The 24283-nt window shown below is 36.8% G+C and overlaps 1 protein-coding gene across 1 annotated transcript in view; it reads right to left on the reverse strand.

Annotated features, from left to right (window-relative positions):
• Window positions 1-24283, reverse strand: part of slit2 (slit homolog 2 (Drosophila)) — a 92453-nt gene that overhangs the window by 40173 nt on the left and 27997 nt on the right. The window contains exons 4-6 of the mRNA XM_073842642.1: window positions 2112-2183; window positions 1586-1657; window positions 1005-1076 (exon numbers count right to left, since the gene is read on the reverse strand). Coding sequence (XP_073698743.1) covers window positions 1005-1076; window positions 1586-1657; window positions 2112-2183 — 216 coding nt within the window. The remainder of the gene's footprint in view (window positions 1-1004; window positions 1077-1585; window positions 1658-2111; window positions 2184-24283) is intronic.

Below are 24283 nucleotides of genomic sequence, written 5' to 3' on the forward strand. Positions count from 1 at the left end.
CAAGGGGGTAGGTAATTTATCTGTAAATTTGTTCTGGAAATGAACTTCTCCTTTGAGTTTAACCGTGCTCTAATATTATATTATTAGCTTGCTGATGGTGAAACAGATGGTGATCAATATATTAAACATTAAAATATCTTATTTTTATACTTTATTTTTTCCTAATGTATTTTTTTAATCTGAAAGATACGTTTTGGAAAGATAAGTGAATTGCTTTTATTTTATACTTATGATTTTAAACTTTTTTTTTTTTTTTTTTGAAAAAATACAATTTGGATTTTTTTTTTTTTTTTACGTATAACATTTACATTTAACTTTTTGTAAAATCTATGAACATTTATTATTTCCATGGAAATTTATGGGTAACTATGTTACCAGTTTATTTTAATATTATTAACACACTAATATCTTTTAGTTTTATATTTTACATTTTCGTTTTTACGTTTTAGTAATTTTGTTATGTGCTTTTGTAAGTTTTTTTTTAATCTAATATTTATACTTTATTGATTTCAGCTTTATTTCAATCAGCAAAAATGTTTTTTAACACCTTTAGTTTTAGTTACAACAACAATACTGTATGGTAAACCACAGTGTAAGTATAGGTTTCATGGTCAAATTACTCCTTCTCATCTTGGCATTCACTGGGTTTCTTTCCATCATCCATTGCTGACGTTTAGCTAACAAGGACCAGAATACCGATATAGCAATTAGCTACTTTAGCTCATCACGTAAATGGGATTAAATCATGATCACACACAAAGGACTCCAATCTACAAAATGTATGCTAATGAATCATACATATTAATGTGGTTATTACACCCTATTACCCCATAATCACACTTATTAAGGGCCAGCATGATAAGTGCTAGATAACATGCAAACGACAGTCTAAAGAGCTGGTTTAATGCAGTTTGTGTGTGTGTGTGTGTGTGTGTGTGTGTGTGTGTGTGTGTGTGTGTGTGTGTGTGTGTGTGTGTGTGTGTGTGTGTGTGTCAGATACTCACAATGTCCTAAGCTTGGGCATGTGGTTAAAACTGGCCACTGACAAACGAGAGATATTGTTGTTGTTCAGTGTGCTGTGAAGCAAGAAAGAAAAAGATAATTCTGTCCATTTGTCACAAAGCATCAAAATAATCCTAGTAAAATAATCTGACACAATCCCATTTATCTGTTTTGATTCCATTCTCTCTAACAGGATTATTCCACTAATCCAACTTTAAAAAGCAGATATGCAATTTCCACAATCATTCAACACTCAGCAGTCGTGATTTGACAGCTGAACACAGCATGTCTCCTACATACAGAGAAATCCATACAAACCTAACCTGAATGTACAATTTTCTAATCTCAATTTCAATCTAAAAATCAAACAAAGTTTCTGGAAGAGTCCCAAAACCTGTGTAGCCCAGCTTTGACCCAAGTCTAATAAGATGGTGATATCTGAAAAGATCTCTGCAGTGGCTTTCATTCAACAGAACACAATCTCACAAGTTCACACACACACACACACACACACACACACACACACACACACACACACACACACACACACACACACACACACACACACACACAGTGCACTTACAGTACTTCTAGGTCCCGCAGAGCTCTGAACGCTCCGTCTTCAATGCAGGAAATCTGATTATAATCCAGCTGCCTGAGAGAGAAAAAAACAGAGAGAAATGTTTGAAGATGATGATGTCGCTTCTTCTGTTTGGTGTTCAATGATTATGGTAATAGAGTAATACACCCTCATAAAAAACATACATCCTTCCATCCTTCGCTCTCCTGTTCTTCAATCTTTTTTTTCCCCTCACTCATTTTGTTCTCCCCTCATCACTGTTCTTCACTTTCCAGCCTGCTCACTCTGTGTGCTGTGCTCTCCTCCACTATTGTCTACCTGCACTGCCCACTCCTCCCATATCTCTGTGTGTGTGTGTGTGTGTGTGTGTGTGTGTGTGTGTGTGTGTGTGTGTGTGTGTGTGTGTGTGTGTGTGTGTGCGCGTGTGTGATGGTCAGTTTGCCTAGGCATCTCATTAAAGCACACAATCATTAATTCAAAGCTCTCTTTCTCTCTTTCTCTATTTCACACATAGATACAGAAAACTCACAGGTTTTTGATCTCAGTAGCTCCTCTGAATGCTTTTCTGGGAATCCCCTGGATTTGATTTTCACTCAGGTCACTGGCAAATAAAGAGAGAGAATGTTAACAATCATAAGCAGTTATAAAGACAGATTTGTATTAGAATGATCTGTGGATTTATTTAAAGCAGAGTGTATACTTAAATTGATTTCCTCCACTGTTGTTGTGTACAATAAAAGCAAAGACAGACTGAGAGCTCAACTGTCAAACTGTACAATATACAATAAAATCTTATTTTATCAACATTTACTCATCCTCATGTCATTTCATAACTGTTTGAGTTTTTTTCTTTCTTGCTACACAGAAGGAGAAATGTATGAGTGAATCAGATGTGAAGAATGTTGTGCTATCTGTTTGCATGTCATAACAATAAATAGGGATTGGAGCTTTCAGTCATCAGAAATTACATTTAATGAAAAAAAGGGGTTCATATGACTTGTGTACTATAAGTCTTCCAAAGCCATATGAAATTTAAGATTATAAATCAGACTGATTTAATCAATTCAATCTGAAATTTAATTCTGTTGCAATGCAAATTAATAATAAATACATAGAAGTATGTAAATAAATATAAATATGACGTCAGTTGAATGTTGTACATCTTTATATTCACTGTTTTTAGTATTTTAACTAAATGTAAATACAGTCGAACCAAAAAATTACTCAGACACCAGATATCATTCAGATATCACCAGACTATACCCAAAAATTCTTCATAGAGATTACCAGTAAAATTTGGTAAAAATTTGGGACCAAAAATTATTTAGACACTTTGCCCTGACCATGTTTTGCTTAAATGTATTTTCTTTAATTGCTAATGCGACCTTTTTCACTACGGGCTGAAAGAAATTAAGCATTGCTTGGTAATTTGTTAACCTAAATTATTAAAGTATTACATTTATCAGCCGACAGCTATTCAACCTAATTCATTACATACTTTTCTATCAAAGTTATCTAAAATTATCAAGATGAATTTGTTTAGACAGTTTAACACTGAGTTCTTGTCATGTTTTAGTATCATTTTCTAAACTATAGTGAATAAACTGTGATAATTTGAGAAACTGAAGTTGTCTGAATACATTTCAGTTTGACTGTATAAGGGCCCCTGTGAAAGGTGGCCGAGACCCCCCTAGTGGGTCATTTTTGGGATCCTTTTATGACGCTTTTGGATTATTTTGAAAACTTGAAACCTCCAGTCTGCATTGAATGTTACTGTATGGAAAAGAGCAGGGAACTTTTTCAAAATTTCTTCTTTTGTATTACTCAAGAAAGAAAATCATACAGGTTTAGGTGGGAGGGTGTGTAAATAATGACAAAATGTCTGAAAGAAGAGTCAAAACAACAAAGTAGATGTTTTATGAATCATGAAATTTGTCTCAAGCTGCTTTAGATAAATAGTCAATATAAAAAACTGAAGAAAGAGAAGACAGTTACTAGAGAAAAGTAAAGGAAAGATATAATTAATCACTTCAGCAAAATCCTCCAGTGTGAAATCTACACATGACTAATAGCCTTGTGTTCAAACAAGACATAAAAAGAACGCAATCACACATAGTATTTAGCATTCATCGACATCTGCAGACACTGTCAGCGGGAGAAAATAAACAACAAAAGAAAAAGAAAGTAGGATGGAAAACAAGAACAAAATGAAATATTCCCTCTTTTCAAATATAACCGCTGAAAGAAGAAAGGCAACAAATATGCACACACACCAAACTCTAATGCACACAGTTATGATGAGACTAAACAAACATTTCTAACTGAAGTCTCAGGCACTTTAGGCATCAGAGCAGACATTTAAACAGCCTGGGTAAGTCTTCAGCGCTCTTTAAAAATGTCATCCTGACATGACCCGAATGTGAACTGAATGGGAATCGTCTTTAATCAGGTTCATCTGTGCCTGTACAGAACACCGACACCGATCTGCGTGCGCATTTATGAGATCAAACGTACTTCTGGATTACAGCACAAACATTCCAGCTGTCACCCAGATGAGAGCGGGACGAATTCAGGCACAGACAAACTATTTAAATCAAATCAAACAATTAAAAAAAGCTGTTCCCAGTTCAACGACTGTTAGACTGCGACTAACATCGAATAAAGCACCACACACGCACAAAAGACATGGTGGGAGGTGAGACAACTAGGGAGGCTCGCACACACACTCATATATACAACTTCAGTGGCAGCATAGAGAGGAACACCCAGGAGGGCATCAAGAGCAGAGAAAGAAACAGAGAATAAAAGAGAGAGAAAGAGGGTTGAATGATGACCCCTGAGCACCTTTAGAGGAAGTGCTTCACTCGCTCTCTTCCTCTTTTCAATAAATGAACAAAAACTAACAGAAGCTTAATCCCTGCTTTCATCCCACTCCCTGTCCTTCACTTGCTGTCACTTTCACTCTTTCTTTTCTCCTGTTGTGGGAAAAAACTCATATAACACTATAAAACACTGAGGGAAGTTAACTAATCTAATCAATACGTTATACTCTTTTTCTCTTTTACGGAGAACGCACAAGTAATAATTATAACCATAAATTCACTTACTACTTTCAATGAATATCAATTATCTTAATAGTCGCTACCAAAATGCTTCCGAATTGTTTTTTTCAAGAGGTCACATGATCAGATTTGAAGTCCCAGTCACGTGATCAAATCTCCATTCAGGGGTTCCCAAAGGTTGACCTTTTCACCCGTGGAGTGTGCATGCTTACGGGTTCCTGTGTGCGTGTCTCCGTAGGGGGTGACTTTAATGAAGTGTCTTCCCTCACGCAAAGCAGACTCTCAAAGACAACCCTCTCATTTATAGACGTACACCCGCACACACAGACACACACAGCATGGGACCCTCGCAAATCATGAATAGCCAGTTCAGCTAGCCAGACCTGTCAGTCAAATTCCTCAGCCGTCAATCATAATGGGAGACAGACACTCAGTCTCCAAAAACTACACACTGACCGTAAGAGATCAACTCTGTGTGTGTGTGTGTGTGTGTGTGTGTGTGTGTGTGTGTGTGTGTGTGTGTGTGTGTGTGTGTGTGTGTGTGTGTGTGTGCGGCAAGGTCAGGCCAGAGAGAGATAGATTGTCTGTCTGCCGAGGGGTCTATTCATCGAAATGCCTGTCATTTTCATGAGTGGCACATGACAGCACCAATCACAGAGCAGCAGGATTTAAATGAAAATGCCAGGGAGACAGACAGGTATTTATAATATCAAAAATATTCACTCAAACACACACACTTGTCTGCACACACACACTTGTCTGCATGTAGCCGCAGTGATGGATTTAATCTTCATCCACTAGGGGGCAGTACAAACCAGCACGGACAACCATACACAGACACCAACATGTTATCCTAAATGTTTTTGTTTAGGTTTACTTAGGTCTAATAACCTTGTAAAGATATTACAGATGCCGATGACTAATCAAATAGTTAAAGGTTAATTCAGTGAAATCCTGTCAGTGATTTACTATATATTTTGATTCAATATCAAAGCTGGTGGGAGGGATACATTCTAAAACATATCATATATTTGGCTGATATGACTTTCGCCCTGCATTCGTAACTGATTTGCTAAGTGGGCTCCGTCCATTGCCGACCAGGGCCGTCGTCGGGGGATGGGAAACCAAGAATGTTGTCCCGAGCCCTGAATGTTGTCCCGAGGGGGGCCCACTAAAGTGCACTATGCTATAGCCTGCTTATTGGAAAAAGGGGCCCACCGATTAACATTTTGTCCTAAGCCCCGAGACTTTAAGTAACCGATTGGCAAAGCACTCTGCTTGGTCTTAAAGTTGCTGTTTTACATGGATGCTTGCCTTTTTTCCACTGCACTGTGGCTAAGCAAAACAACACTTTTTAAAAACGAAATTCTGTTCCTAATAAGTTTGTGGTGGAATAATCCTAGAAATTCTACAAAAATGAGTCTGTATTACCACATAGCGCTCAACAGAGATAGAGAGGGAATGAAGGAAGGAAAGTAAACTGATAGGGTGGAATGAGTGGAAAGTGAGAGGGAGAAACAGACAGACGGAGATGCTATCACATCCTTGAGCCTTTGATAGCAAACGTTACATTACCGGCAGTATGACGAACCAGAAACAACACTATCTCAGCAAATAACACGATAAGCATGCAAACATCAGAGCTGAAAGTGTTTGGATTTGCTTGGACAGCATCAGAAACGGTTATTTCACTCAGACGGCGTGTGTAGAGATTTTAAGCTTCAGCCAGGGTTAGAGAGACTCTCAATCTACTGCCAATGCGCGCCTGCTCGGTTTGACCGCAAGTTGATGAATTCTGCATTTGCACACCATTTTTCATTTCTTTTAGTTTTCTTTCTTCACATTCCGGTTGTTTTTTCATTCCTTATCAAGTTCACTTTACTTATACACACAAATATAAAGAGCATTGATTAATTGCCTGGTTTTTGGCAATTTTGACATTATTGAAATTGGCTGATGCCTTCACATTTTATAGTTTCCTTGTGTTAGTTCCAATTTTTAAACAGAATTTATAAGTAAATATTGGGTGAAATTTAAATCTCTTTCGCAAATGTATAATATACAGTTGAGGTCAAAAGTTTATGTACACCTTGCAGAATCTGCAAAATGCATGTTGTGTCTGTAACAGATCTTTACATATAGTCCACAAAAGAAAATAATAGTTGAATTTATAAAAATGACCCTGTTCAAAAGTTTACATACGCTTCAGTTGATTTTTAATACTGTGTTTGTACCTGATACCTGAATGATCCACAGCTGTTTTTTTAGTAATATTTGTTCATGAGTCCCTTGTTTGTCCTGAAAAGTTAAACTGCTCACTATTCTTCAGAAAATCTTTCAGGTCCTACAAATTCTTTGGTTTTTCAGCATTTTTGGGTATTTCAACCCTTTCCAATAATGACTGTATGATTTTGAGATCCATTTTTTTTTTTTTTCACATAAAGCCGGGTGAATACTTTATGAATTTGAAAATCAGGGTTAATTTAACTTATTTTGTCTTCTGGGAAACACGTAAGTATCCTCTGTAGCTTCTGAAGGGCAGTACTAAATGAAAAAATATGATATTTAGGCAAAATAAGAAAAACGTACACTAACATTCAAAAGTTTTCATCCCCCAGCTTTTAATGCATTGTGTTTCCTTGTAAAGCATCAGTGAGCATTTGAACCTCCTGTAATAGTTGCATATGACTCTCTCGGTTGACCTACATGTAAAAAGATGGATATCAAAATCATACAGTCATTTTTGACAGCACAAAATGCTGAAAAACCAAAGCAATTGTGGGACCTGAAAGAACAACACGGTATTAAGAATCAAGCATATGATTTTTATAAATGAAACTATTATTTTCTCTTGTCTGTTGGTCAGTATATGTAAACGTCTTTTATGTGAAATATCTTGTTTAGGTCAGTACAAAACAAATAATAACATTGATTTTGTATGATCCCTTTTATTTTGGTAAAATAATTAACATTTTGCAGATTCTACAAGGGTTATGTAAATTTTTGACCTCAACTGTAGGTCTTAATGTGAACCTGCATGTTTCAATGCTGTTGTTGTTTTTTGACGTCATAAAGTTTAATCAAAATATCATAGCTGGATCTGCCAATGAAAGGACAGACTTCTCTAAACATTTAGTCTGCTTAAAATTCGTACTTCTATACAACTCACTGCATTCTTTTTTAAGTGTAATATCCTCATCTTAAAATCTAATCTACAATTGATGGATTTTGTGATAATTTGTGACAAATAAATCTGTTGCTACCTTTGTTTGATTGTGACTTTAATATAGTTTGCCATTTGTGAATTTGTTCTTCGTTCTACAGTATGTGGTAGTTTGGCTCGACTGACAGCTGAGACGCATTGATAAAAACACTGAAAATGGATTAGTGCTCTGAGCGTGAATGTGTGGTTCACACTTTCTCTCTCTCCTTAACATCCAGTGGTCTTGGGGAGACCACCTGTCATCCATGAAAATGTCATGCGCGCACACACACACACATTAGCAGATGTTAGAGGGATCTGTGAAGAAATGAGCGCTGATCATTTGCTTTCCCCTGAGAGGCTCATTAGTGAGGTGTTTATGAACTGGAGGCATTCAGCACTCGTCTTGTAAGCCTGGCTCTTAGGGCACAGGCTGCCCTTCTTCTCACACACATAGACACATGCACACAAATGCAGACTGAAATATTGGCGAGGTGGGCATTCGCCAGTCATATAAACTGTTTAGGTTCTAGTCAAAATAAAAAGAAAAAAGATTGCACTAAAAGTTCGGAAAGCAAACCCAGGTTATATAATGAATGTTATGGTAAAAGGACAAGCCATGGAATCAGTGACTGATTCATAGTTTTTAATATAAAGAGTAAAAAATGTATTAAATAAATTCCTAGAGGCGCATCAAAAAAGTCATTTTACTTAAACATAATTCCCTCATACAAGAAAACATTTTGCTCTGGTCATTCTGAAATGCCAAAGTGGCTATTATTACTTTCCAGAACTCCCAAACATAAGGCATCGGCTGCTGACCGCAGCCACAGCAGCTACTTTTTAAGTGGCAACAACTTAATTTCCTTTTCCAGAATTGGACATTTTTTGAACAATGGAAATGCTGCTTTATTCATTTATTGTTTTTCTGACTCATACTGTACATAAATTTTAATCTAGGATGGAAACAACAATTACAGACAGTTCAATGTTTAATGCAAAAATTTAAATAAAAATATACTTAATAACCAAGGCATGTATATTCACCACTGCTTTATCAAAAGAATACAGAATAATTAATCATTAATTGTTTGAATAATTACATAATTAATTATTATTAGCATTTATATTTAGCTATTTTTGCTCTTAACACTCTCAAAGCATTAAGAAAAACTGAGGAGAAACTAATCTGATAACACACTCTTTAGGACAAAGAAAAATAGCTTATAAAAACTGCTTAAAATCTTTACAATATTAATGTAGAATAATCATGAAAAGTTTGTGCATCCAGCTCTACAATGAGTTCAGGGTCAAAAAGTCAGTGAGACTTCAGTGCGTGTGTTTATGTGAGAGAGCAGGATTTGATTGTGCCAGTGTGGGTGCACACAGACAACCACCAACTTTCCCACAACCACTTGTTTTCTCTCCGTCTGTGTCTCCCTGTGTGCCATTCTCTCTGACTCGTTCTCTTTCTGCCTCTGTCGGCCTATCTGTTGCTCTTTCTTTCTCTTTAAGACAAACAGATCAAAACAATTGAGACAAAGAAACACTCGAAGATGAAAGACAGGAGATAGTAACTCTATTTCCCCTCTCTCCCCTCTCTCTCTCGCTCTAAATCTTTTCAAGATGTTTTGAGTCTCGTAGCTATTTGCCGTAGATTCCAGCAGACAGTATATGTGTGTGGGGGTGAGTCAAACTGAAATATTCCTGTTCAAATACAGACGAGGCCTCAATGTTGTCTTTCACACACTCGCAAACTTCAGTCACAACCAATGGCTACACACACAGCTGCTTGAGTCCATCTGTCCTTTCCACACTCACACACACAGAGTTAAGCCCACATTTCTTCAGCGGGTCACTTTAAGGATGTGTCTGTCAGAGCTGTTGATTTTGGAGCTTTAAGGTTCGGTTTCTCCAACGCACACGTCGAGTAAGTAGATGAGACCAAATTCAGCTTCTCTGTAATCTACAATTACAAAATATAGATTGAAAATCTCATAGCGAACAGAGAGAGTGGAGGGAGATGGTGTGGTTTTCCAGTCACACTCAATCTGCCAGTGGGAATTACATACAGCCGTCGAGGATTTCCTTCTGTAATTTACTGCTTAACGATCACCGCAGTTTGTGTGTGCGTTTGCGCGTGTACGTGTGCGCCTCACATTTGTAATAGCAGGTTGCGAGTCAGCCTTACTAGAAGTTTCCCTCGGCTTAACCACCATGAACCAATCAATAAAACTCGGCCCAGAGCAGCTGTTAAGATGTCAGCTTTACATATCTGATTACATTACATATGAAACACAGTCAACATTATCATCTCCCTCTCTCTGTGTGACCTTTCCCATAGTTCCACTCTCATACAAGTTTGTCAGGAACAAATAATCATGGTTGAAGGGAGATTTTGTTTGAAGGCTAATGGAAGGTTCTGTTAACGCCTGACCAAGCCATAAAGCATAGCAGAAGAGTCCTGCCGTCCCGCGCAGTATTCCTTATGTCTAAACCGCATATAGACACTTCAGGGGATCGTAAAGATGCTGATTTACTGCCTCATTTGAATGTATTCAATGACTTTAGTGCAGTTCGCAGTGTTTTATATTTTTGAAATACGCTTTCTCTCAGTGATGCTCATTTTTCCTCCTTGCTTTGTGGTTGAAATTCTTGTCATGGGATTTTCTTATTGCAATTTCAGATGCTCGCACACATATGCGGGAGGTTGCGTATGTCAGTACTAAGGCCAAAACAAACATACAACTAAAATGTAGAGATGCAAACTGGGCGTCAAAGTCAGAAAGTCTGGCAAGAAACAGTCTTTTAACTCAAATGCAATGTAATACATTCATTACAATGTAATTACATTGTAATAAATTAATATGCTATTTCATTCTCTCTCTCACTCTATATGGCACATATCCCTAGTAGACATGATACATGCTGGCACTCTTACTGTTAAAACATTTAAATATGGGATTCAAACTAGTCAAATTTTGGTAATGTATTACAATGTAATAATTTACTAATATGGTAATTTGCTAAATACCATTGTACTGAATGATTACTATATGTGACCCTGGACCACAAAACCAGTCATAAGGTTAAATTTTACAAAACTGAGATATATACATCATATGAAAGCTCAATAAATAAGCTTTCTATTGATGTATAGTTTGTTAGGATAGGACAATATTTGGCCGAGATACATCTATTTGAAAATCTGGAATCTAAGGGTGCAAAAAAATCTAAATACTGAGAAAATCACCTTTAAAGTTGTCCAAATTAAGTTCTTAACAGTGCATATTACTAATCAAAAATGACATTTTGATAGGTTTACAGTAGGAATTTTACAAAAAAATGTAATGTAACATGATCTTTACTTAATTTCCTCATGATTTTTGACATAAAAGAAAAATCAATAATTTTGACCCGTACAATGTATTTTTGGCTATTGCTACAAATATACCCCAGCGACTTAAGACTGGTTTTGTGGTCCAGGGTCACATATTTATCTACCATGATGTTTAAACTAAAGAGTAGCATACTTTAATACCTTGATACTAGCACTGTTTTAACCACTGCATGAGAAGTCTCATCTTTCAAATTATGTAAAATTTTTTCAGGAAATTCAAACAAAAAATGCCTTTTTGGCGCTTTCTGATGTGGCGAGACAGATTGCTGTATAAACACCTCAGTTTAAACAGCAGCACGGAGCGTGAACAACTCTTCCTCTATACTACTACTTTTAATGTGTAGTACTTTTTACTACTAATTTTAAACACTGTCTAAAATCAAAATAATTTTTCTCTAAACTCTCAATATACAGTCCTGCCTAAAGGTTGCAAGGTTCATGTGAACCCTGAACAAAAATGTTTGTAGATCTAAATGACAAAGGCCATCTATACTCTCCAAGCAAATAAATATCATAGTCTTTTAATAAGAAATCACTCATCTGTGTGTACATACATCAATCGCAGAAAAACGTCAATAAACCAAATGCTTGTAAACCAAATGTCACATAGCATTTCATTTAGCTCAGCAAGTCATCAGTGTCCATGATTCATTAGTTTACTAGAGAAATTAAGTCTAAAGAAGAGCATCTTGCAAAATATTAGACTATATTCTCTTTATATTTTACTTTATTTTTACTTTGTCTTAAATTTATTTAAACATACATTAAATAAATGTTATGAAACAAGTTATAACAGTCACTGTGTAAATGAATATATTTCAACAAGTATATTTTAACAAGAAATGTTTTAATTTTAAAGCTAATTTAAAAACTGCAATATACATGTTTGCATAATGTTTTGAGTGTCGATTTTGAGTGGGTTCTGTTGTTAATTGTTACCTTATAGTAATGTAAAAGGGCTCACTGTAGTTCAGAGCATAAGCTGAGCTGAGGTAAATTTTTATCCCTAAGAAAAATGTAATTATAATAGAATTTTTTTAAAGAAAGAGCAATTTGTTGAATAAACAACTTTTTCCCCACCGAAACAATAATAAACCGTGACATCAAAACCGAGGTACATACCGAACCACCATGTTTGTGTACCGTTACACCACTACTTGACATGGTAAACATGGTATTTCTATGGTACATACAGTATACCAAACAAACATGGTAAATGCTGGCACTGCTATGTTAAAACATATCTGAGCATGTACAGACACACACTAAAGATGCAGGTCAGACATTTTAAATCATAATAACAAACTCCAACTGAGAAACCTGTAGACTGTGGGATCAAATTACCGTGAACTACGCAAGTGAGACTGTTTGATTGTCTTTGAATGATAATGTTCCACTCCATAATTCATACAATTTCAAAAGAGGAATGTAAATGTGCCAGCGCAAACACATATGCATAATACACACTCACACAAATACACACACACACACACACACACACACACACACACACACACACACACACACACACACACACACACACACACACACACACACACACACTAACTGTCTTCCATGGAAAATCCCCTGACTTTACAACATTTAAATTTAAAACCATGAAAACTCACATGTAAGTGTGTTTGCTTTCATCAGTGCCACATGGAGGAGCACACACACACACATGCACACTTCAGCCATGGCAGGAGGTTTATTAGAGTCAATGCTATTGATGTGAATGAAGTCATTAAGAGATAAATTATTCACGCCTCATTTGATTCCTATGGACCACCGTACTCCCCGAAAACATGTTTCCATGACAGCAAGAAAGCACAAAGACAGGAATTCAATATATACTCCAACCAAAACACACAAACATTCACACATAGTAGCATGTGGCCTATCAAGCAAACACACACAGTTTTTTCCTCCACATAAACCTGTTTAGATTTCCAGGCCTTTTTTCTTTTTGCTGAAACTAATGTTAAAACAAAAAGATGTTTGTGTTTGTTTAAATCACGCACAGGAATTGGAAGTTACAAAACATCTGTTTTACAATACAGTGTGTGTTACATGTGTGTTTGGAGAGCAATCTGATGTCATTATTCACCCGTGTGATAACAAGTGACTCTACACCCTCAAAAATCCTTATACACCCACCCGCTTGCACACACACACACGCATTTTGAATGCAATAAAATCTCACTAGATGTCTCAATGTATCAATGTCATACTGGCATAATCTGCCCACTCTGAGTAATTCATCACAGAGCAGTGTGTAAGTCCCATGATCACACAAACACACACACAGACACACACAGTCCACCCGCAGGCCATACACAATGATCGTACTGTATGGTGAGGCTGCCACCACAATAGAACTGCAGAAGCCTTTGTGTATCTGTCAACCCCTGTCTGACTATCTTAATAGATCACACACTCAGAGAGAGAGAGAGAGAGAGAGAGAGGGACAGAGTAGCGATATTTGTCTATAGTTTCAATTTTGCATTCAAGACAGGAGGAAAGGAAAGGAGTGGAGGTCTATTAAAAGCTCAAGATAATTTGACTGTTTATTTTGACAGTTGCAATTCAGTACACCTCTAATAACACTCTCATATACAGGTCCTTCTCAAAAAATTAGCATATTATGATAAAGTTCATTATTTTCTGTAATGTACTGATAAACATTAGACTTTCATATATTTTAGATTCATTACACACATTTGAAAGTAGTTCTAGCCTTTTATTGTTTTAATATTGATGATTTTGGCATACAGCTCATGAAAACCCAAAATTCCTATCTCAAAAAATTAGCATATTTCATCCGACCAATAAAAGAAAAGTGTTTTTAATACAAAAAAAGTCAACCTTCAAATAATTATGTTCAGTTATGCACTCAATACTTGGTCGGGAATCCTTTTGCAGAAATGATTGCTTCAATGCGGCGTGGCATGGAGGCAATCAGCCTGTGGCACTGCTGAGGTGTTATGGAGGCCCAGGATGCTTCGATAGCGGCCTTTAAAGGTCCACTGAAGCGCCTTGAAACACGCAGCGTTATTCTATGTGGTGACGTACTTTTAACTGAAACAAAAACATATCGCCCAGCCCCGCCCACTAATTTTGAATAGCCAATAGCGTTCCATTTATATCTGCTCCGGCCAGAGCTGTTGAGCTCAGTAAAGCCGCATTTGTAAGCTTATGACAGCCACAGACTAATAAATCACCCACAGGTTCAATATGAAACTCTTGCTAAAACGAAATGGTGATCATAATCATGCTGAGGCTGTGTAGTTTAATACATGCCGATCGCACATATGATCTGCTTCGTGTATTGCGTCTCTGTGTAAGGGGCGGGACATTACGGACTCTAGAGAGCATTTGATTGGACAGAACGTTTGATTAGAAACTGAAGTGCACGGTGATATCATCCAAATCCTTGCTTCATATTGGCGGAAGTGACGAGACTGTAAGTTTTGAATGCCCATATCTTGTAAACGCAAATTTTGTCATTGTTTTGAAGCACACTAGCTTGTAGATAATCTTAAGGCTAATATATTCATACTAAAAGCCAAAAAACTTTAATTTTGATTTCAGGGGGACTTTAAGCTCATCCAGAGTGTTGGGTCTTGCGTCTCTCAACTTTCTCTTCACAATATCCCACAGATTCTCTATGGGGTTCAGGTCAGGAGAGTTGGCAGGCCAATTGAGCACAGTAATACCATGGTCAGTAAACCATTTACCAGTAGTTTTGGCACTGTGAGCAGGTGCCAGGTCGTGCTGAAAAATGAAATCTTCATCTTCATAAAGCTTTTCAGCAGATGGAAGCATGAAGTGCTCCAAAATCTCCTAATAGCTAGCTGCATTGACCCTGCCCTTGATAAAACACAGTGGACCAACACCAGCAGCTGACATGGCACCCCAGACCATCACTGACTGTGGGTACTTGACACTGGACTTCAGGAATTTTGGCATTTCCCTCTCCCCAGTCTTCCTCCAGACTCTGCCACCTTGATTTCCGAATGACATGCAAAATTTGCTTTCATCCGAAAAAAGTACTTTGGACCACTGTGTTTTAAGCTCATCCCAAGACTCTGGATGAGCTTAAGGCCGCTATCGAAGCATCCTGGGCCTCCATAACACCTCAGCAGTGCCACAGGCTGATTGCCTCCATGCCACGCCGCATTGAAGCAGTCATTTCTGCAAAAGGATTCCCGACCAAGTATTGAGTGCATAACTGAACATAATTATTTGAAGGTTGACTTTTTTTGTATTAAAAACACTTTTCTTTTATTGGTCGGATGAAATATGCTAATTTTTTGAGATAGGAATTTGGGGTTTTCATGAGCTGTATGCCAAAATCATCAATATTAAAACAATAAAAGGCTAGAACTACTTTCAAATGTGTGTAATGAATCTAAAATATATGAAAGTCTAATGTTTATCAGTACATTACAGAAAATAATGAACTTTATCACAATATGCTAATTTTATGAGAAGGACCTGTACATATGATCAAATGCCTTTTTAAATCTAAATGGGCTAGAAGAGATTTCTAACACATGTGAGATGTAATAAGACATGAGCAAAGCTGAAACACAAAACAATGAGGTAATGTTGCTTCTTGCAGATATATAGACAGATGATGGAATGACGGGATAGAGGCGTGGATATGGGTGGGTGAGTGAAACTGTACCCACCTAACAGAAAATAAGTCAAAAATACTTTCAGCATACACTAACTTGTCTGAAATTAATTATCAGCTCTGTAGTTCTTTTCACCAAAATAAGTGTGGTTACTAAAGTTATTTTTAAAGTTTCCAAGGTAATTTGCATACCTATTGCTGTTTAATTAAATAATAAATCTATATTTACATACATTAATTACATTAATAGTACTGGCTAGTAACTATCATATATAGTAATATCATTTATTATATTTTCATTATCTTTCTTAAACCAAACTAGTTTTTGAGTGTAATTTTTATTTATTTATTAACTTTACCCTCTATTTTGCTGTAGTAGTGTAATATCATAGTAGAATGGGTGAAAATTACTTGCATAAAGAAATTTCCTACATCGTTTACATCTAACAGGTTTAGATGAAGGAAATGTGATGGATTACAAATAACAAGTTACCTGATTTGAAATGTAATAAGTAATGTAACTATTTCAATTACTTTATTAAAGTAATGTAACTGATTACATTTGATTATGTTTTGAGTACTTTTCTACATTTCTAATAAATGAAAATACCACAATTACGTACTTTACTGCACGTTTTGCGGCAGTTTCAAAGTGAAATGTCCAGAGAGCGGCGCTAAAACACACTTTCAATATGTGACTGTGGCCAGTTTTTATGCTTTTATTACACTGTTTGAGGTACATATTGCAGCTGTCAGAATTCAGATATCCGGGTAGTGTCGCTAAAGGTTAATGTTCTATCATATTGGAAATATCCGCTACACCAAACCCAACCCTAAACCTACCCGATAGTGTTAACAAATGCAAAAGTGATATAAAAATGCAATTGCTGATGCAACCGGGCTATTTTAACTTCCTTATGTGGATGTGAACTGTTTTGTCGAAGTGTAGTTTCACAGGGTTCACAGCATAAGCTACTGAACAAACCTACTGAATTAGGAAATGCATATGCATATGAAGCTGTATGTAATGGAAACATTCAAAAGTATCAGTTTTCAAATCACGGTGGATGTTAAAATTGTTTTGAAGTCACAACATAATATTCTGCAAGTAATTGTGTGAAAATTAGGCTTTATTAATCAAAACTCTGTACCTGTAAATCATACTTTGTGTGAGGGTTTTACTGCCTCTAGTGTTAATTTCAACTGAAAACTGCAGTGATTTGTAGGTATAGGTATGTTTTTTCAGTTTAGCAGAAAGCCAATAAGGCACGCATTTCCAGCGAGCCTATGTTGATTTGGTATGTGTGTGTTATACTGTAGATCTTACTGTGAATGAGTCACTTATGTATGTTTCATTTAAAAATATTTATATTTCTGACCTTGGAATTTTTAATTAAAATATCATGTCTTCTGGTGAGAACGACAGACCTCTCTCTAGTGTTGTATATGACTTCTCAAATCACGTAATCTACTTAAACTCCATCCCTAAAATTCAATACAGTTTTATTGGATATAGATTTCCCTCAAATTCTATTCCTTCTCAAAATGACTTGGCTGCTTCATATATCCAAATGCTCACCTCAGGATGGCATTCTAGTAATGCCACGGGGGATGAGTAGACATTGAAAGTTTTTGTGTGTGTGTTAGTGGTTTAAGAGGTCATTCCTCTATGTCTTATATGGACTGAAAGCTGAGCATCTTAAAAACCCTTCAAAAGCTGGAAGGCAAATTGGCGCTCACTTCAGCTGCTCTTTTACTTTTCTCTTCTCCGCTCTCTCCATCTCCCTCTTAAAACATGGCCCTCAGTCATGCGTTTATAGAGCGAGAGAGAAAGACCTGGTGTGAGTGTGTGTGCGTTTGTGTCCTCGGGTCACACTGATAAAGGCTGCGTCTGTGAAAGCGTGCTAGCTTTAGTGTGTCTAAAAACATATTGACCGGTGAAGGATACCATCCACAATCACAGAAAGCCAATAATGCACGTCAAACAAACACATACCACTGTAGTCTGTACACTTGCACCAGAAGATTATTCATAGTTGGCTTGTTGCTCTTTTTTCCAGTTCTGTCCATCAGACATAAACTTCAATAAACAGTCAGCCACCGCTGTCTGTCAAACACAAATATTTGCCTAACCACACCCACATCTTCAGAGCAGCCAGACACCATGGTGGAGAGTTTTATTACACCAAATCAAAAAAAAGATCAGATCCATTTGTGCTTTTAGACACAACATTCGGTAAAATACAAATGACTCATCAATAACTCCCCCCAAATCTCTGCCAACAGACAGATGTTTACTTAGCTATTTAAACGGGGACATTCCAAAGATGTCCAATGTGTTTTTATAAACAGCTAGTTATAAATACAATAACCACATCCTTACCCCAACAGAAAATTTTATGCACTTTTACGATAAAAAATATTTTTGAAGTTATTACAAATGAGGATATCAAAAAGGTCAAATTTTGCTCACTTTTAGGCACAAATTGTAAGCAGGCACACACAAAAATACATCAAACGGTCCTCTATGACAGCGGTTCTCAACTGTCTGGTCAAAATTATTACAGGTTTTGTTCTGATAGGTTCACAATTGCAGTGTCACAAACGTCCACAATAGACGGGTTTCAAAAGGACAGGTTGTATGACATTCCCTCATTCTCAAAAACTATCAGCAAATTATACAGGTCAAAGAAAATACTAGACAGACTTAGAGATGTAATGATGCACACCGAGCCAGTTAAAAAAAATAAAAATAAAAAATGTGACGATTTAAGTCAGTTTAAATCGTGATGGTGTTTTCTTTTCTTCATGCCATAAGTAGTGCTGTAAAGCAGTGCTGCTTTGTTTACAGTGGTAACTAATGTAATGCTATATTGCTGCTGTTCCATAAGCGCCACCTGCTGTCAGAGAGCAGCCCATCTGCTGTTTTTTTTTTTTGTTTGTTTTTTTGCTTAAAGTTTCACAAAGCCAAAGTCAGACCATTCTGTTTTTCCTTCAAATTTTTTAAATTATACTATCTAATTTAAATCAGAAACTCATGCTGCATGTATGCAGGATCTTTGTTTGGATCAAGATAAAATGCAGCGATTGCCTCATAATTTTCAATGGAAAAGTCACAGGCAAAGCCTCATTATTATTTTTGCTGTATTATTAGTGTATTATTTCAATTTCACAAAAGAATGTGCAGTATTTTGTCTGAGAAATAATAAAAGCAACATGGGCTCATTGGAAATACGTGCCTCTATAAACATTTCAGCAAAACTGAAAAAAAAAAAAAACATATGTACGAATCACTGCAGTTTCCAGTTCCAGTAGAGGCTGCAGGTTGACAAAACTGCTTAAATCTGCATAAGGCAGGTAAAATTGAACAGCTGTCTCAATGTGTTTTATATCACTTTTGCATTTGTTAAAGGGGCTATATGTAACTTTCTGAAATTTAAACTCGCGACTGACACCTGTGGCCAAAAAACGGAACTGCTCTTCCTTTCTGCTAGCTCTCGCAGCGCGCGCTCGTACGTACACACTTCACAAGTCATCCGCTGTAAAGAATTCAACATTATGTTTACAGAGGTAAGAACATTCAAATACATATATTGTTTGAGAAACTAAGTTTGTTTGCAATATATATGACTAGCGGTGGTGGCAGAGTGATCTGAAACGTTTAACATGAACGCGCTTGACGTCACATCCGCAGACAGCGCGCGAAAAATCCAACCCGACAGAAAATAGGAAAAATAGGATACAGGCTTATAGGTGCACCCACTGTGAGCTGACAAGGTGTCAGTATGCTCATCAGGAGATGTTTGAGTCATAAATGGTCAAATAAAAAGGCTATTGTTACGTTTATTTTGGGGAAAAAGTTACATATAGCCCCTTTAACAGTATCGGTTAGGTTTAGGGTTTGGGTTTGGTGTAGGGGATATTTCCAACACGATAAAGCATTAACTTTTAGTGACACTATCCGGATACCACAATAGCCACAAGCAGCATAATAAAAATGCAGCAATATGTGCCTGTACCAGTGTAATAAAAATGTGGCACAGTCACGTATTGAACACACTTTTTAGTGCCACTCTCTAGAAGTTTTACTTTGAAACTGCCATGATATGTGCATTACGGTGCTGCAGAAATGTATATAGAGGCACATATTTCTATTGAACCTGGGTTGCAAAAGGCCACCTTTTCATTTAGAATTTGTCTCATTTTGTTTAAAAAAAAAAATCATTAAATCATATCATAAAATCAGTATCATGAATTGTATTGCGTTGTGAGTTAAGTGAATCGTTACATCCCTACACAGATTATTGGAGCGATTGAAAAACATGGTTTTTGACGTGCAAACCAGTGTTTAATTGGCCTTTGAAAACATCAAAAAAGAGATATTTTATAAAAATATATATAAAAAAGAATATTGTCATCGTTTACTGACCCCCATGTCATTCCAAAGACTTTTGTTCATTTTCAAAACACAAAAAAACTATTAAAAGTCCATTCCACCTAAATTTTTATGCTTCATAAAGTTTATAAAGACATCATAAAAATATTCCATGTGTGTTAATAAATAGCAGTAAATACACATCAGTACACATAATGGTAAATGGCAACTCAACCATACTTGATGTGCGAGAACAAATCTCAAACGAGCGTATTTAATAATGAAAGCCTTAATTAAATGCTTCATTATATAAAGTGAGCCTATCTCTTGAAGACTTGAGTTAATCCACTCAGTTCATATGAATTTCTTTTGCAATGTCTTTACAAACTTTTTGAAATGTCAAAGTTTAGTTAGTTTTGGAACGGACAACTAAGAGACAAACTTTTCAGGATACATTAAAAAATGTAATGTTTCAAAGATGAAAGTCTTATAGGTTTGGAATGATATGAGGATGAGTGTTTAACACATTAGGTGTGATCTGATAAGCATCTAGTTTTGAAATCACTGACGCCTCATGCATTCATCTGACACTTACAGTGACAAATTCCTACACAGACACCGACGCGACGCGAGAGAGACTTCTGAGCAGAAAGAGACGTCTAAAATTAACTGGCCCACATGAGCAGATAGACATTACCACCCAGAGTGAAAGCAAACACACACTTACACAAATACACATACATGCAAACCTCACATTGTGCAACAAATACAGCATCAATGGACAATTGTATTATGTTTGATTTTGACTTTTACTTACAATTGAACCTCACTGCAGAGTGAGTGAGTGAGTGAGTGAGTGAGTGTGTGTGTGTGTGTGTGTGTGTGTGTGTGTGAGTGTGTATGTGTGTGTGTGTGTGTGTGTGTGTGTGTGTGTGTGTGTACCTGGTATTCATCACGTTGTGGGGACCAAATGTCCCCACAAGGATAGGAATACCAGTAGATTTTGACCTTGTGGGGACATTTCTCAGGTCCCCATGAGGAAACAGGCTTATAAATCATGCACAATGAGTTTTTTTGATGAAGTAAAAGTATGCACAATCTCCTGTGAGGGCTAGGTTTAGGTGTAGGGTAGGTGTAGGGCGATAGAAAGTACGGTTTGTACAGTATAAAAACCATTACGCCTATGGAATGTCCCCATAAAACATGTAAACCCAACATGTGTGTGTGTGTGTGTGTGTGTGTGTGTGTGTGTGTGTGTGTGTGTGTGTGTGTGTGTGTGTGCATTTGGGCTCGTCTTTAGACTTTCGTGAGTGTCTAAATATGACAGCAGTTGTCGACAGGTTTAGGTTTATTGAGAGAGAGTGTTTTTATAGGGTGTGTAAGTGTGTCTGTTTGTCTGTGTGGTGTTGATCCATGTTAAGCTCTTGCAGTCGTTATATCTGTGTGTCACATTCCCGACAGTTCCTGCATTATTTTTAGAGGCCGGGGGATTTACACAGACACACACATACAGTAAACCTAATCTCGATGAGAAATACTGTTTTGCACTGAGACAAGTTCAAATCCAGTTTCCACAAGATCAGCAGGGTTCAAGTCGCAGCTCAGTTTAACATATTAAACTGATGCAGATGTCAAACTTTCTTGTACAAAACATTCCTGAAAACTTCTCAGACAAAGAGAAGTTTACCCTTTGCTTTGGGGTGTCTGACAAATTGTTATTTCTTTGTTTGCATTTGCACCCAACATCTTTTGAAAAAAACTCTCGCATGATCACTCTGGGTGTGTGAAAAGTGTTGATTAGAAAAGTTCAGTGGTTCAAACCACATGCTGCTGGGGTCTTATCACTAGGCCAAACTCATTCACAACCCAAACGATTTCTAGTCAGAATGAGAAATGCATCAGAAGAGGAAGAGACCTCACAGAGAAAGAGGTGATGAGGAGGAAGTTGGTTTTGTAAAGGGCACCGCAATGGCCGGCGCTTTGAGGCTCTTAGGAAGGAGCTGGCAAACAGAGCGTAACGTACGTGAGAGAAATGGTCAATGGAAATGAAGTACGTTTTCTGGAGAGTGGGCTTAGTGGCGGGAGAGGGGGATTATTGAAAAATTCCTTTCAAGAACTTAGGTTTAAAAGTCCATTTTGTCTCTCCGGCAAATCTCTTTTTCTCTTTCTCTTTCTTTCTTTCTTTCTTTCTAACAAACACACTTCCGAATGGTGGTATTATGTTGCATGTCTTCATCATAATGGTGAACTGGACAAGTGAGATTACAGTGACCTAACATGGGAGGAATTCCTGGGAGAGAGACTGAGAGTGAGAGAGACAAAGGGAAAAATAAAATTAACACCTGCTAGACCCACATTCCCAAGTGAAAACATTTCTATCCCAAAGGAAAACATACAGTAGAGGGAAGAAAAGCTGAGGAAAAGAGAGCGAGTGAGTGAGAGAGAAGCACCAAATACACATCTATTGAAATGATCGGGGCCAATTAGTCCCCATCTGTCAGTTCGGCACTACACACACTGACAGACAGAAAGAGGTGAGCGATTGAGGTACTAAAATCATGACATAAACATGCACTCAGACACACACAAGACACACATATACTTAAAGTAGCACAGGAAGTCAAGCTGGTTTGGGTCAGAACAAGAGGCATAAACTCTCAATGTGACCTCGATATGAAAGTTACTGAGCCTGTAGGGATTTTTCTTTTAGTCCGGGAAGTTAAAAATTCTCAATAAATGACCCTCATGTTGCTCTTTTTTTCATGCAATTACAATACAATGAATAAGGACTGAAGCTTTTTATAAGGCTTTTGTTCATCTTTGAGACACAAATGAAGATGTTTTCAATGAAACCTGAGAGATTTCTATCCTTCCATTGAAGGTCCATTACACCAAAACTTTGACGCTTCAAAAAGTTCAAGAAAAGAGTGTGTTCTACGAATTAAAAAGCTTAAATTAAACCTGTCCATCATACAAACCGATCTTGTCTCTTCAGAAGCGCTCCATTAATATGGATTTCTTTTACAATGTCTTTATGAACTTTTTTAAAAAGGACTTTCAATGGAGAAATAAAAATCTCTAATGATTTATTAAATATACTACCCAGGCTAATTGGAAATACATGCTTGAGATGACATTTCTGCAACACTGTTATTACCGCACGTTTCCAAGTGAAATATCCAGTGAGTGGTGCTAAAATGCGCATTCAATACATGACCATGGTCATGTGTTTATTACGTGGCTTCAGGTACGTATTGTTACAGTTCAGAATTCAAATGAGCTACTAAACTAATCTACTGTGTTCGAAAGCTGTATATGTAATGCTAACGTTCAAATATATAAGTTTTCAAATCTTGCAGCTTGTTAAAATTGTTTTGAAGTCATAGCATAACATAGCACAAGTAATTGTGTGAAAATTAGGCTTTATTAATCAAAACTCTGGCCCTGCAAATCATACTTTTTGTGAAAAGGATTAAATGTTGAGGTCTATAACCTGAGTCTGAGACTATAGCCTTTGAGATTATAGCCTCTAGTGTTAATTTTAACTGAAACCTGCAGCGATTTGTATGTATAGGTTTTCTGAATTTTGCAGATACAGTTGAAGTCAAAAGTTTACATACACCTTACCAAAATAAGAAGGATCATACAAAATGCAAAAGTTTTAGCTTTTAGTACTGACCTGAATAAGATATTTCATAAAAGAAGACATATAGTCCACAAGAGAAAATAGTAGTTGAATTCATAAAAATGACCCCGTTCAAAAGTTTACATACGCTTGATTCTTACCTGAATGATCCACAGCTGTGTTTTTTTTTTTTTTTTTTTTTTTTTTTGTTATAGTTGTATATGAGTCCCTTTGTCCTGAACAGTTAAACTGTCTGCTGTTCTTCAGAGAAATCCTTCAGGTCCCGCAAAGTTTTTGGTTTTTCAGCATTTTTGTGTATTTGAACCCTCCAACAATGATTGTATGATTTTACGATCCATCTTATCATACTGAGCACAACTAAGGGACTCATATCCAAC

Source organism: Garra rufa, chromosome 6 (genome assembly GCF_049309525.1).
Source record: "Garra rufa chromosome 6, GarRuf1.0, whole genome shotgun sequence".
NCBI classification, from domain to species: domain Eukaryota; kingdom Metazoa; phylum Chordata; class Actinopteri; order Cypriniformes; family Cyprinidae; genus Garra; species Garra rufa.